At 40.7% G+C, this 15,820-nt stretch overlaps 1 protein-coding gene across 1 annotated transcript; it reads left to right on the top strand.

The window, feature by feature from the left end:
• The first annotated feature begins 12 nt into the window (after window positions 1-12).
• slc35d1a (solute carrier family 35 member D1a) lies at window positions 13-15,778 on the top strand. Its single transcript, XM_063201194.1, has 12 exons — window positions 13-186; window positions 613-646; window positions 746-832; window positions 1,018-1,085; window positions 1,201-1,272; window positions 1,391-1,459; window positions 3,394-3,496; window positions 4,262-4,354; window positions 10,926-10,993; window positions 11,130-11,208; window positions 11,498-11,580; window positions 13,993-15,778. Exons 1-12 carry the CDS (start codon window positions 77-79, stop codon window positions 14,099-14,101), a joined length of 975 nt encoding a protein of 324 aa, XP_063057264.1. The 5' UTR covers window positions 13-76; the 3' UTR covers window positions 14,102-15,778.
• Window positions 15,779-15,820: the final 42 nt, after the last annotated feature.

The following is a 15,820-nucleotide window of genomic DNA, read 5'->3' on the forward strand; positions in this document are numbered from 1 at the left end:
AAGTTCAGAGACGTCAGCATGGAGAAGAGGAAAGCCGAGAGAGAAGCAATGCTTTCAGAGAGATGAAGCTTTTAGGATGGCGGACGAATCGCTCACGGTGTTTTTAAAACTGTTTGCCGCTGGATTTTATGGGATTAGCTCGTTTCTCATCGTTGTCATCAACAAAAGTGTCCTGACGAGTTACGGGTACGTGTACGTGACTCGCAACAATGTTGCCCTTAGCCGAATGCAGTTCACATTTAGCGCAGGTTACCTAGTTACAGTGGTTAGTTACAATGTAATGCATTTCCTCCTTTTTCTAGTCTAATGAGCTTTCATCAGCTGAGTGGTAATGACGATATCATGGATTAGAGCTACGTGACTTATGTGTAACAGTCAGGCAATTTGCATCATTTTGTTAGCTTATAGGCTATAGTGCAAAATGTGGTGTTTCACTTGTTTATTTATTGCTGTTCCATTTCTATGGATAGAATACAAACAGACGTGTTCATGCTCATACAGTGGCCTACAGCGAATATGTGTTTGGGAGAACAGTACCTTAGTGTTGCTGAGGTGCCGTTGAGCCATCTATTTACTACGAACCAAACAAGAACCTGCACTTCTCTCTTTCAGATTCCCTTCGTCAATATGTGTCGGTATAGGTCAGGTAAGTTGTACCATGCATCTTCGCTTGTGGTATGATAATTGATCAGTGTGTGGAAATGAAATTGATTGTCTAATCTCCGTAAAATGACTATTTTCTTAGATGCTGGCCACCATCGTTGTATTGTGGGTGGGAAAGGCTGTAGGGGTGATCACCTTCCCCGACTTCGATCGAACTATACCTCGAAAGGTGATGGTCGCTTTCCCCAATTTTGTTTTGAATGGCATATTAAACTGCATGTATGAGTATAGCACGAGCTACCACCGTTGCATGCTGTGATCTGTCATTGATTGAGGTGTGACTGATTCAGAAATGCCGCCTAGCCAGTCTTTGCTTACTTTTCTATCTATGTTGCCCCTTTCTTTCTGTTGCAGACATTTCCACTACCTCTCCTCTATGTTGGGAATCAAATAACTGGACTGTTTGGAACAAAAAGGCTCAAGTATGTCAATGTTCACACTACATGCCATTATTACCCTGCTTTACTCCAATGAAATAGTCTACTAATCAGATTGATGAAATGGTTGTGTATGATCGCTATGTTGTTTTCCTTTTAGTCTGCCCATGTTTACAGTCCTGAGGAGGTTTTCCATTCTCTTCACAATGCTTGCAGAGGGCTTTCTTCTGAAGTAAGTCCACTCCTTCCATGTGCCACGAGCCCTTGAGCAAATGACTCGCAGTGACTTAAACCCCCACCCTATCGTAAGTCAGTGTGTTTACTGTAGCCCTTCATGTTTTCATCCACAGAAAGAAGTTTTCTCGATCTGTCCAGCTCACAGTCTTCACCATGATCCTGGGGGCTTTTGTAGCTGCAAGGTAAGGGAGAGAAATGTGTAGACTCCAAAGACATACTTTTGTTCCTCTTTACGCATATCCTCTTTCAAACTTGGATTAAATTATGACACTTTGAAGGCCAAAATGTTTAAAGTAATTGTTTGGAAGCATTTCAAGTACTGTATAGGCCTAATCAATATTGGCAGTGCTGAGTATGAAATGTCAAAAATGAAATCTTGGCTCTGTCATTATGTCATCGTCCCTGATGTCAACATTTTATGGGAGATTAGTAATATCAAGGTTATCTTCCACACACCGCGCTCTTCCGTCTTGTTGGTGCGTCTCTGAAGTAATCTAGTAGTAGGGAATGGATCGCACTCCATTCCCTACTACTAGATTAGTAATATCAGCCAAGATTTCTTGGCCTTGTTCTTGGGTCTGTACAACTCTGTACATAAGCTTGGCACAACGGAGAAAATGTCTTCTCCTTCTGAAGACCATGTGATACCCGTCACAGTCCAGTGCAGGTAATACCAGAGATCGGTGCTGTTTGATCCAGACCAAACACAGATAACTTTTTGGAAACTAATGGGGAATGAACTGTTGGGCTTTTCTGTAAATCTTCTTTGTATTGCAGCGGCTGTTATCCTGACCAAGCTGTAGATTAGATTACATTATGAAGACAACTTTCCTTGGAGCAACATGATCTTAGATGCCTTGTTCAGTTCACACTGTTGTGTGGTGTTATCTCACAATGTTCAAGGCATTGTGAGTTCCAGTCGCACAACCGATTTTGCAAGAGTTTTTCAGCACACAGACCATGGGCACTAGAGAGAGGCTGTAGTGTTTTCACGTACACGTATTTTCCATACATTCACTCTTTCTAGTGAGTTAATGAATAGCTACATACCCGGTTCTGCCACTTATGAATGTACGTAGCCCCTTAATGCACGCTGTACCTCCAGTGGCACGCTGTAATAGTCATTGAAAGTGAACTACTACCATTGTACTACAATACTATGACATAACACAGGGCCTTTAGTAATGCACTACGACTTGGTCATTGCCATTCTGGTAACAGCAAATGTATAACGCCGTGTCTTAACGGGTTAATAAGGATTCCAATGCATGATGGGATAGTTGATAAGAGGATGTAGTGGCTGCTGTTGTGGTAACACTTTATAATAATGTTCCTTAGTAAAGACTCAGTAAATAATTAACTAATGATGAATAAAACATTAACAAATGTTTTTATTATTAACTAAGCTTTATTAATGCTTTATAAAATATCTACAAATGATATATTCAAGATTTTACACACCTTATAACAGACTATTTTATTCATTTACAAGCAACTTGTAAATGTTTGATAAATATGAAATATTAACATAACATTTCCTAGTCATTTACAAGCATTTGTTTACATTTCCTAATCATTTACAAACGTTTGTTAATGTTTTGTTCATCAATAGTTAATTATTTATTAAGTCTTTATAATGCTTTTTTGCATCCATTATTCTAAAGTGTTACCGGGTGTTAATGGTCCTCCTGACATGACACCTGCAGTCTTGCACTGTTGAATGGCTAGCAGTGGTGGTGACATTTATCTGCCCGAACTAACCTTGGACTACATTGAGCATTTCTTGTATTGAAGAGAGTATTGCATAATGCGAGAGGGTAGGAAAGAGTAACTGTCTTCTCGGTAGCCCCTTCTTGCTTTTGGATGTAAGCCATCTGTTTTGAGCAGCCTGCTGCGTGTCAGCCCCCTGGCTACATTGTATCTATCCTCCCCTCTGTGTGGGATCCAAATGTGCTGATGATGCCAAGAGTTAGTTTTCGATTCAAGAAACAAACAGAGAGAAAGGACACTGTAGTTTTACAGTGATATAATAAACATCACAGTTTTTAATATATATATTTTTTTTTTTATTAAGTTTTATTGTTTTCTGTCTTCTGTGTTTTGTTCTTTTTTGCAGTGCTGACTTGGCGTTTGACTTGGAAGGATACGTGTTTATTCTGTTGAATGATGTCTTGACAGCAGCCAATGGAGCCTTTGTAAAGCAGAAGCTCGACTCGAAGGTAAGCGCTGACGGGGGAGGTCATCGCTCTATTGGTTGTAAAACAATATCCACGTAGTTGGAACAATAGGACTCTTATGTCCCTGTGCTTCAAAGATGGCCTCCCAATGATTCACTGCAACAAATATGTCGCTAAACTCTGAACATGCGTTTTGTTGTTGGCTGTTTATCACAGTTAGCTAGTACCTCATTTTCTAGTCACTGAATTTGCATTTACAACTTGTAAACATGTTGGCTGTATGGGAGGGGACAATGTGACCAACCAAAGGACTTACTTGAAAAGTGATACGCAAAAGTATGCCTTTCCTCAGCGAAAGTGCCTGTGTTGTTGGTCCGTCTCCTCAGAGGGATGTGCCTCAGGCACTGACTGAAAAGCAGTATTACCATGGTGATCCAGAAAAAGGCCACACTAAAGAGGACCGTCAGTATTTGTGACTTGATTATATTACCGCACAGACATAGAACAGAGTCGCTGGGGTCACATGTGACCTATTTAAAGACTGTTGACACCATGGGCCTTGTAGACAGCTGCTTCCATACAGGCTCTGCTTCTGGTTTAACACAAGTTAAAAGCTACACACACACAGTACAATTTTTTTCTGTATCTATAGAGAACTGTTGGTAACATCTGCAAACACTGTCAGAATAAATGCCAGGGATCCTGTGTTACATATCTTAACCCTCACATCTTCATCTGTGTTCACTTTTGTTACCCTCTTCCCATGTCTTACCCTCCTCTCCCCCACCCCCACTCAAACTCCCTCAGGAGCTGGGAAAGTATGGCCTGCTGTATTACAATGCTGTATTTATGATCCTACCGACCCTGCTCCTGGCTCAGGTCACTGGCGATGTTGACAAGGTAAGAGGCTGTCATTTAAACGTGGACTTCAAAGAGGCGGCCCCTTGCCGCTCCTGCCGCTGCTGCTCCTCCTTGCAACAAACGTGGCTGTGTCCTAACGGGCCCAGACCAGACAGCCCAGCGGCACATTCTGTTTGATCTGACCAATCACGACTAGCCCTCATAAAAAAAGGAGGTGGGGGTGGGACGGTCTGGGAAAAAACAGAGGGGAACATAACCTTTCAGGTCATGTAGTCCTTCGCACACCCAATGCAGAAAACGTGATGAATGTGAATGCCTTTTTATGAGAACTCATTATTGTCCTGCACAGTCTTAGTGGAGGGATTTATGGGCTGTGCTCAACGGTAGAGACGCATAGACGCGAATTTGGCCAAGCGAAGCTAACTTTGCCATTCATTCCTATGAGGGAGGCGAAGGCAAGCGAACAGGAGCGAAGCGAAGCGAAATTATTAAACCAAGTTTAATATTATGCAAATGAGGAGCAAATTTCGCCCACGGCGGCCAATCAAATTAACAATATGACTCTTCCATTCCATTTGATTCGCCGCAATGACCTGATGACGGTTGAGCTGTCAGAATGGAACACTGAATTTCGCCTCTCTTCGCCTCACTCGTTTCGCCTGCTATGTGTCCCTAGCGTCAGGTGTCCCCTGTGCCGTGTACCCACCCAACCAGACTCTGCAGGAGACCTGGACAGCTTCGAGCAGGTCATCTAGGAATCTATGCAGACGCGTCTCTAGCAGCATAAGCTCTGTCTGTGCACTGGCCTCAGACTATACTACACGTATACACATCCTGGTCTGGTTCGCCAGGCTTGCTCTCGGCCACTCGCCCTTCTTAAACCCGTAAAACCGGGTGAACAAGAAACGTGGCCATCCCACCCTGCCCTAACATTGTTCTGTTGCAAAGAACAACAGAATAGATCCTGCTGCGATTTGAAAATAAATGTTGACTTTTTCACAAATGACCCACTTTCTCTCGGGTATCCTTGTCGCATCCGCCCTCCTAACAAGAGGGAGGACTCTGCAGGAGACTGGGAGTGCGTTTCTTGACAACGCTTTTGCTAATTAGGTTAGCAACTTAGTAGGTTGCAATGTAGTTTCCCGTTGGCAATCTACTAAGTTGGCAAGTTTTTAGCAACAATGCTGTCGAGGAACAAGGCGCTGGGAATCTTTGGGGAGGTTATTAGTGAGGTTAAGAGAGGGCTGGTCTGCCCTCAGGGTATATCCTTCAGTGTAAGGGGCCTTAAACACACTCTGACGACTTGAATATTTTACTCAGTGGGGTTCCTTCCCCTAGTGTGTTGATTTTGGAAAGTATTGGATTAAGAATGCCCTGTGAATGTTACTTAACTGTTGTATTGGTGGTGTTGTCTCATGCCTTTTTTTTTTTATTTCTTTTTGAATTATAGGTATTGATGTTAGCAATCCAGATTTTGTCATAGTAGAACTGAATTTGAATTTCTTATTTGAGTGCTGCAGCTCTTGAAATCAAAAGCATGATTCATCAAAATGCTGCCCATCTCGCATTGCAACACTCCACCACACACACACGCACACGCACACGCACGCACACGCACACACACACACACACACACACACACACACACACACACACACACACACACACACACACCTCTCCCCTCACATTTCTGTGGAATCTGCAGTCAGACTCGTCTGTGTGGTGTGAGTGCACTGGACCCTGAGGCCTGAGGTGAATGGGGTGTTTTATTGGGTAGCGCTGTGCTGTGCGCTGCTCAAGGGGGTAGGCCTCAGCTTGTTTGGCATGAGGGCAGAAGGCGGGGAGCGGAGCGGAGCAGGCCACACAAAGCCACCATTATGCCAGTGGCCGCAGCTAATGACTCCAATAGCAGAGCTCCAGAAGTTTGCACACTCTGGAATGTTTTGCTGTCTATGGCCGCGCTGTTCTTCACATCTGTCCACTCAGTGTTTCAGTGGTTGGGATGGACCCTTTTAGAAAGGGGCAAGAACTGAGAGCAATAAATAACTCTTAATAGGTAAACTATAGATGGGTGCTCCTCGTGGACTACATGGAAATCCATCCTGGTGATGTTTGATACATTTATACAACAAGAGAGCACTGACATTCACCAAGTCAGTACAGTTCCACTCTCCAATGGTTTACTCACCACTAAAGATGAAGTGAGGAATGACAACAAAATTCCATTATAATCAGAGAGCCAAGCCGCCAAACTAATGGGATCAAAGGGTCCATTGCAAGGCGTTCCTCCAGTCATTTCCTCCACTCTCATTCATCAGTTTTCCCGTGGAGGAAACAAGGAGATTTCCCCGCTGTCAAGTGATTCCGGGCGGCTTAAGGGGGCTTATTTTTTTCAATTCGGTATATCCTTATGACCTAGTAATTTCTGAATCGTGTGTTTGTAAGATATTGGATTTTTAAAAAATGTATCGTTTTGTTTGAGATGTCATGTCGTGGCGTTTTCAGAGGCACATCCTGTCAGCAGGCAAAGACTGTAGCTGCTTGGGGTCCCTAAGCCACTAGATCAGGGGTATTCAATTAATGCCAACGAGGGCCAGTTTTTCAAATTCCTCCCAGTCAAGGGGCCAAACGATACGTATATATTATGGTTGCTGACTGTCAATGAAAAAAATAGGTGACACTTCATTGAGGCGGGGAGGTCTGGGGGTCCTCCCCCAGAAAGTTTTGCATTTCTTACAAACCCCAACTCCGGTGAAGTTGGGACGTTTGGTAAACAGTGAATAAAATCAAAATGCTATCATTTTCAAAACATTCAATCTATTCATTAGATGGAGAATAGTGAAAAGACAACATATTAAGTGTTAAAAAAAGAGAAAAAATATTGTTTTAGGGGACATATGTACTCATTTCTAATTTGATAAATCCAACACGTCTCAAAAGAGTTGGGACGGGGACAATAAATGGCAGCAAATGTCGAGGAAGACTAAAAACAAAACAAAAGACAACACTTAACAGTTAAATACATTAACCGATGAGGATGATTTTATATAAAAAACAGTGTTAATTCCTATCTTTGGACAATGATTTCACCAGCTTAAAAATGGTGGGTGTATTCCTTGTCATGTTTTTTGCAATGTTTTCCTTTCTGTAGTGCTTACAGTGTGACAGGTCTTGACCAAAAGTCCATCATTTTATCACCTGCTGGTCCTTATGATGGAGCCAAACTGTTAAAACATAGTAGAGAATGCAATTTGACCTTACTATGTGGCAGTAATCAAAGACCTCCCTTCAAAATATAATGCATGAGTGGCTTTTCATGCTGTTTAAAACCCATTTATACCATTCAGCACTGTATTTAACTCTACAGATGAGTGAGAACATCTTAACTAATGCACTACTGCACCCGCATGCCATCATGGAGGCTGACTTTTGAAGTTAGCACTAACACAAGTTGGATGGTCCATTTTCACTGTAGCACAGGATGTGCAATGCTCTATTATTGTCAAAAAGAATGGACTTCTACAACTTCTGCTGACTTCTGTAAGCAAAGGACAGTTTCCCATGTCTTCTGGGTTTATTTCAAGTGAGCTCAGGTGCTTAGGAGAATGTTACACCCCTGTATCATTTGCACGCATTAAGCATTCTTAATATGGTCAATTTTCAATAGCTCTAGCACTCCAGGAATTACAGTGAGACTACAGCCAACATGGGAGCAGAGACCCACGCGTTTCGGCGCAAGCCTTCTTCAGGGTAACTGCTCAAACAGGAATTCCTAATGATATAATTCCTAATGATATCATATATCATTAGGAATTCCTGTTTGAGCAGTTACCCTGAAGAAGGCTTGCGCCGAAACGCGTGGGTCTCTGCTCCCATGTTTTAAAACTTTTAGCCATGTTTCAATAAAGGCTTTTTAATATTTTTCCACAAGAAGAGTGCCTTGGACTCCCTTTTTGACAAGATATTGTTTTTTCCCCAACACCAAAGAGCACCTTCAAGATTTTTTCTGAACAATTCCCTGAGCACTTCGGATTTTCTCTTCACTTGATATATATTTCATTATGTCATGAACCTATACAATGATTTTAGTAACAAAAATATGTCTTATATACACTCAATTGTGGTAAATCAAAGGGAATTCAAAAATGTATGTAATAACTATGGTAATTATTCCCTTTGCATCTTTAATTCTGAGTGACTCAGCCTCTCTGTGATGATCTTATACCTGGACACCTATATTGTCCATCAGTACAATTCATTTTGAAATGTTCTTCTTTGTTGTTTTATCTTATTTGGATGTTTACTAAATTTCACTGATCCCTGTCCCAACTTATTTGAGACGTGTTGGATTTATCAAATTAGAAATGAGTACATATGTCCCCCAAAACAATATTTTTTTCTCGGTTTTAACACTTAATATGTTGTCTTTTCACTATTCTCCATCTAATGAATAGATTGAATGTTTTGAAAATGATAGCATTTTGATTTTATTCACTGTTTACCAAACGTCCCAACTTCACCGGAGTTGGGGTTTGTAAATGCACTTTCCTGCATTTTTTGCCTCCCCGTGCCCCGTTTCAGCTTGATACGGAACCCTTGCTTTTATCTCTAAATTCCAAAAAAGGTTCCGTATTTCAAGGGGCTTGTGGGGTGCCAGAACCTTGCAGTCCAAGTACCGCATCTGGCCCCATAGCCCTGCACTAGATGGTGAACGACAGCTGACGCTTCAAATTACAGTACTAAGTGCAGTAGTCAGGCTCAGTGCCTGATTTCAGGCTTGACAGAGTTTGTTTGCAGGAATAAAATGTAGTCATTCGGGTTTTCATATTTCGAAAAGTATTGAAAAGTTCAGGCTCAGGACTTTCTTCGACTAGAAGGCCTGTAAGTGGCAATTTGGCTTTTCCAATGTAAATTTCGTTGACTTTTTGCTAAGGGTCCAAACTGACTCCAGACTCCACCTCTGGACATGTTATTGTGACATCCAGTCTCGTGGCATGAGGCCATTGGCCAGTTGAATGGCAGCCAAAAAAGGCATAACCTCCTTGGTCGAGGCAATTAAAGCTCCTGCGTGTGGTGTTTTCCAAGTTGTGAATTCCTAAATGGAGTTGTGAAACCCATTAGTGTTGTTCATGCTTAAGATATTTCCTCCGCCGCCACTATTCTTTGGCCATTAGTCAAATGTTTAAACCCAGACATTGTGCACCGATATCAAATTGTTTTTTTTTTCCCAGGTAGTCCCATTGAGGGCAAATTGGTGATGTATCATCATCAAGTAGATTAAGCAGCTCAGCATCTGTGACTGCTCTGCTAGATTATGGTGTGACTACCAGTGGTGCTTTCTGTGCTGCATTGGTGCAGGCAGGATTAAGCATAATTGCTGTGATGAGGAATACAGACCTTTCCTGTCTGAGGAGTGTACTGGCTTTTGTTTTGAAACATTGAAAGATGGAGGCTGGGGTTGGGGATGCTTGGGATGCCTATTATTCAGCTCTTGTCAACTGATTTGAAATAATGTCCCAAAATGTTGTAGTATTAAACAAAGGGTGAATGGTGCTACCCTGTCCAATTAAAATAAATATATACTGGATATATATATATATACAAGGCGTCCCAAAAATGTGTAGACACTTTAGATTTTTAAATTTTTAATTTTCTTTTTATAAAAAAGTGTAATAGAACTTTTTATACAACAGTTAGATCCACATGAGATGCATTCTATGGGCATTTTAAGTGTCACTAGGCGGGAGGATGTCCACTGACACTCTCCCCGGAGACTCCTCACACCCAGTCATCACTCTTCTCAAACTGACATCCATTCTGGTCCAGGCATTCCTGACAATGTGAATCACACAAAATTATCTTGGAATTGTCTTGCGCCACTCAATGGCTGCACTCACTTACAGTGTCTGCTTTACGTGTCATTGCATAGACGTCCGTTATCAGTTTGAGAATGATAAAACAAAACAAAATGATGTCTGTATTGTGTATTAATAGTACTTAATATTGTATTACGCTTAAAAAAATTGCATGAATTTGACTAATTGTGTACTTTACATAGATTGAGTGTGTAAACATTTTTAAATGCTTTGTTTAATGACTACTATACTGTTTTCAGCTATCCTAGTCATCTAGATGTACCCTTAGCTTCAGGTCTGCCTGTGGATTGGCCACAGACTACACATTTGATGTCTTAGTCTGTGTTTGGCTCAGACTAGCTTTCAGACATTACACTTCTGAAACTTGTTAAACCGGATTAACAAGGACATTGTTATCCCACCCTGTGCGAACAGTATTCTAGTACAAAGTACAATAGAACAGATCTGGTGCATTCTTTAAGACGTTCCACTGTCAAGCATGCATGCGTACCAGTAGAAACTAGTAACCACTAGTAACCACTGGGAGAACATTTATTTGCTCTGTACTCAGCTATTTAGCCATATACTTATGAGGATGATTTGTTTGGTGATCTGGAAAACATAACCAAAGATCCCTAAAGAACATTCCATTAAAAAGTCATTGACACAGGCCTAAATGATTCTTCAAATTGGTATTATTTTTACTATTCATGTTTTTCTGATTGTCTTCTTTTTTTTGTTTTTGTTTTTTTCAGGCTTTGAACTTCCCAGCTTGGTCAGACATGATGTTTGTTGGCCAGTTCGTTTTATCTTGCATCATGGGGTGAGTATAACTCAACAAAGCACCTATTGAGCTCCAGCCACAGACTCACGCCAGGTTGCAACTGACTTGTGTGCTTTACTTCTGTCCCATGTAATAATCACATAATGAATCAGTCTTCATCTGGGTGATTTTCTAGGTTCATCCTGATGTACTCCACAGTACTGTGTACACACTACAACTCTGCACTTACAACAACCATCGTTGGCTGTATAAAGGTGAGTCACTTTCAACTTGTGTTTAACAAATCAATATGTACAGTGCCGTGCGGATGTTTTTGCCCCCACCCTCCTTTACTGATTTTTTGCTTTTTTGCACATTTGACACACTTAACATTTTCAAATCCCCAAACAAATGTAAACATTAGACAAGGATGACCCAATCAACCATACAGTGCAGTGTTTCAATTATTATTTCATTTGTTAGGAGAGTAATGCCATAAAATCTATATATAACCTGTATGTAATTACATGCACCTGATTTTTTTTTTCTGTTTATCTCACTCAGAACATATTGATCACATACATCGGAATGGTGTTTGGAGGGGACTACATCTTCTCATGGACCAACTTCATCGGTCTTAACATAAGGTACCTTTTATCTGTCCATATTATGTTGATTGGAACTACATATCTGACACTGTTATAATAATAGTCCGAGTTAGTGTCTATAGAAGCCTAAATTGAAAAAACACGCCTGTTTTCCTTCCCTTTTTTGTGACTTTTATTTGTGTGGCTTGCATACTCCTACAGAGAGGGAGATTAATGCACCTTATTGTTAAGACATGTTAATATGCCTACCAGATAGGAGAGGGAAATCTCAATAGTATAAATTGCTGCATCATGTTGCAACCAAACACTCAGGAAACCGAAACAAAAGTCTTCATTGAACTTCCCCCTGTTTGAGGAACTTCCTAAGTGTCTTAAAATTGTATTCATTTGCACAGTAGGTCAATTAATCCTTTGAGTGTCCTTGAAAATGAAATTCTAACTGTTCCAGTCCCCATTACTTTACTTCAGTGTGAGGTGATGACATCAAGAACAGCAGTCTTTGTGGCATGGAAACATAATTATTTGTGCTGTATATAAGATTTGCATACTAGAGTAAATTGCTGTACAACTTAGTGTAGTTTAACTCTACCACTTTCACGTCTGTTCAGAATGAAGAAAATGGCTATTTATAGTCTTGACAAGTATAAATAACAACCTCAATCAATAAATTGGCCTCGATAATAGCTGTGAAGTAACACATAGCTTTATGCCCTGCCGTGGCCTAACGGTAGGGCACTGGGTTAATACGCCGTCGACCTGCGTTCGATACAAGCCCGGGTCATTTGCTGATCCTCCCCACATCTGTCTCCCACTCACTTCCTGTCACCTCTCATACCGTCCTATTGAAATAAAGGCAAAAATGCCCCTTGAAAAATATTGTGAAAAATACTCAAATTAAAAAAATGCATGTTTTTTTGCACGACTATCTAGTGTTGTATCATGCAAGTTGTTTTGGGGACGGTCCCAAGAAAAATAGTGTTTCAACACTGTTGCACATAGCACATGGTTCAACAGGGTTGGTCCTACATGTAAATTACTTTGTTAATCATATAAGGGGGCATGTTTCCCACAGAACATTTGTTAACGTTGGGTGGGAGATTAGGTGGTTGGCTCGAAAGGCTATGTTCTGCGATTTCATTAATGAAATATGTTATGAATCCACCTCAGAAATCCAGAAAAAGAAACAAAGAATTAAATGCTTAAATCTGTGGCCATCTTAAATGCATTGGCCTCAAATGTTAGCAGTTCATGTATTGTGGTTTGGGAACGCATAAGGTTTGGTACAAATCCGCCCACTCATTCAAAAGTTCTCACTCAAACAAAAAGCCCTCAATGACAGATGCACAAGTACATGTGGAAAACGGTATGCCTCCGGCCCAGTGTCTTTGGCAGGTGGAGGCATAAATTGCTTAAAATTTTTGTAAAGCTACTTTAAAATGATGTAACAATATAAATGTTAACATTATACATTTCCACATTTTATAGGACCTAGTAAGGGTCTGAGTTGAACTTTAAGCTGTTTTTTTAACACTGTAAAGAGTCTTTTTAAACACTTTAAGCTGTTTTGCCACTTTTACCTGAACTCTCCGAAAATAGTTGACAATGGTTGGCCAGAGCTTTGACAGGCTAGAAATGACTGATGCTCTATGACTGAATTTGCTAATGATCTGTGGTGTGTGAAGAGTAAGCCTGACAAGCCTGCCCACAACCAAATAGTGTGGTCTGTCTACAAGGATTAGCTCAGCCACATTCCAAATCCTAGAGCGCCATCGCTGGTTGTCTTTCGAACTGCCTCTGCTTGTGATGGGGTAGGGCCATGAACAATGAAAGCAAGGATGGTAGAACACCATTCCGCTGCACTAGTGCCACGTACACGAGTAGGCTAATGAGACTGGTCAGACAGAAAAACTACTGAGTGTCCATGGACTGCAGCCAGACTATATACCAAGAATAGAAATTTCATTTGCAACTAGAAATGCACTCTGAGAGGGCAGACCTCCGCCAAGGAAACTGTTTGACAGAACATTTGATTGTTACACCCCAATATTTTCTGCCTTTTTTTGTGGAGATACAAACTGGAATGTTCAAATTTGCCCTATCCCGCAATGGTGAGGAATATTTAAAAAATTACACCAAAATGCCATTTCCACTTTTGTCATTTCCAACAAAGTTTTATCCAAATCCTTTCATAACTTTTTTGAGTTATCCTGCTGACAGACCAACAAACAGACAGAGAAAACAATCTGAATGAAAACACAACCTCCTTGGCAACAACTAAAATGTACTTTTTAGGCATATGTGGTTGTAACGGGTGAACACGACAGAGCTCTTTAAAGTATGCTGTGCAACAATAGAATAGTCTTTGCTACGATAAGCGCCATTCTTTGCATGTTGGTACTGTACATTTAATCTGAAAGGCAATTGTATTTTCTTTTTGTTTGTGTGCAACAGCATCGCGGGCAGCTTGGTGTACTCTTACGTGACCTTCACAGAAGACCAGAGCAGCAAGCAGAGTGAAAGTGGAGGCAAGTTGGAGGCCAAGGGGAAGACGGCGGTGTGAGAAGTACACTGGAGGACTCTGTTTACCATATAGCAGAGTGTACGCATGAACTTTGTGTTCTTTTTGTCCCCTTTTCGACATCTTTTCCTATCACCTTCTTGTTTTTGTTTTTTTCTCTTATCCTGGTGCTGGTATCATCTCCGTTGGTGAGTGACGTCACGTGCGCACAGCGAGCAGCATGGTGCACGGACAATTTAGAGACAAAGCGGACAGACGAAGCTTGTCTGTCCAATACTGCCAGATGTTTCGAAGAGACGTGAACTGTTTTCAGAGAAGAATGAATATGGTCACTTTTGTTGGCCCACTCGTCTTCCTGCAGGAAAAAAAGAGCAGGAGAACAGGTGTTTGTTTTCCCCCTTTGTTGCCTCAGGCTGTGTGTGTCTCTGTCTGTCTGTCTGTTTGTCTGTCTGTATGTCTGTATGTATTCATGTCTGTCTGTTTTGTGTTTTTACACGTTACACCAACATCTTTGTTACTGTTTTGTTACTTGGTAATATTTTAAAAGGTAGTTTTATTCTTTTCTTTCTGATAACTTGGTCAATGCTATTTAAAAGGGAGAGATGGTGGCCTGATAGTGCCATGTTTGTGGCAAACAGTCACCAAAAGGGCTTGAAATCATTTATTTCCTTATCAGAACTCCTTCAAGTCCGCATTAGCTGGAATTTGAGGTAGTCATTTCTTTGTATTTGCGATGTGGAAATGAATGTTCTTGGTGAGCTCATCTGCGATGAACTGCTCAAGAGGTTGAATGTTGGGTCAGAACTCCTCAAAATGTCATTTTCAGTATTATCATATCTATCATGATATTTTGATGGGAGCTGTACCCTAATCTTTTTTTAAAACATGTTTGGAGAAGTTTAATATGGTTGCGCTATTTTATATTTTATTTTATCTGTATTCTGGAGTATTTTATTTTGGTACAAATGGTCTGTCAATTGCACTTTCACAGTTTACTGAAGCCTACGTCAGTGGTGTTTTATATAGTGAGTATGGGAAAGTAAGTATACAGTAAATAGATATATAGATTTGCCTTAACCTATAGCAACACATGGGAGGCATTGTACGGCTACCTACATTTGTCTCAGAATCATGATGTGACTGACTGGATAGGCCTATTTATTATTATTTCTTATTTTTGGACTGTAATCAATGCAGAATCAATTTCCCAATCCAAGGCCCCATCCCACACTCCTCACACAATTTAACATTATAATGGGTTACACAATGTTGGGATTGGATAACATTGTTACATTTTTATACATTTACAGTTCTCCAATGTTGGTTTCTTTCCTTTTTTTCCTTGGTGTTGTTAAGGCAAAAACATGGTCCTGAAAAATTTGTTCAGAGTACTTGAACTTCATGTCACGGTTTTAAATGCTCAATCTGCACAGTCTGTTCAAAACAGTGCTATGGAGATAGGCTTGCTTTGAACAGTTGATCAGATTTTGCATGTCAAAACAAAAAATGGCCTTGGTTTTACTCTTCTTTTTACTAAGATAGTCTCTTTTGGTACAGAGGTCTTTTTTATATTGTGATGAATGAAGTGCACTCCGTGTGTTCCTTTGTGATTGTAACATCTGTTGATCTGATTGCTTGATGCGCAGACTATTGGAACGTGTGTACTAAGTGCTGAAGTAAAAAAAAAAATACCTCAGTAAAACAACTCTTTGGTGTGATTCTTTCTCAGTACATACTGTATCAATGGATTCTTTTGTTGAT

The sequence above is a fragment of the Engraulis encrasicolus genome, chromosome 6 (genome assembly GCF_034702125.1).
Source record: "Engraulis encrasicolus isolate BLACKSEA-1 chromosome 6, IST_EnEncr_1.0, whole genome shotgun sequence".
NCBI classification, from domain to species: Eukaryota; Metazoa; Chordata; class Actinopteri; order Clupeiformes; family Engraulidae; genus Engraulis; species Engraulis encrasicolus.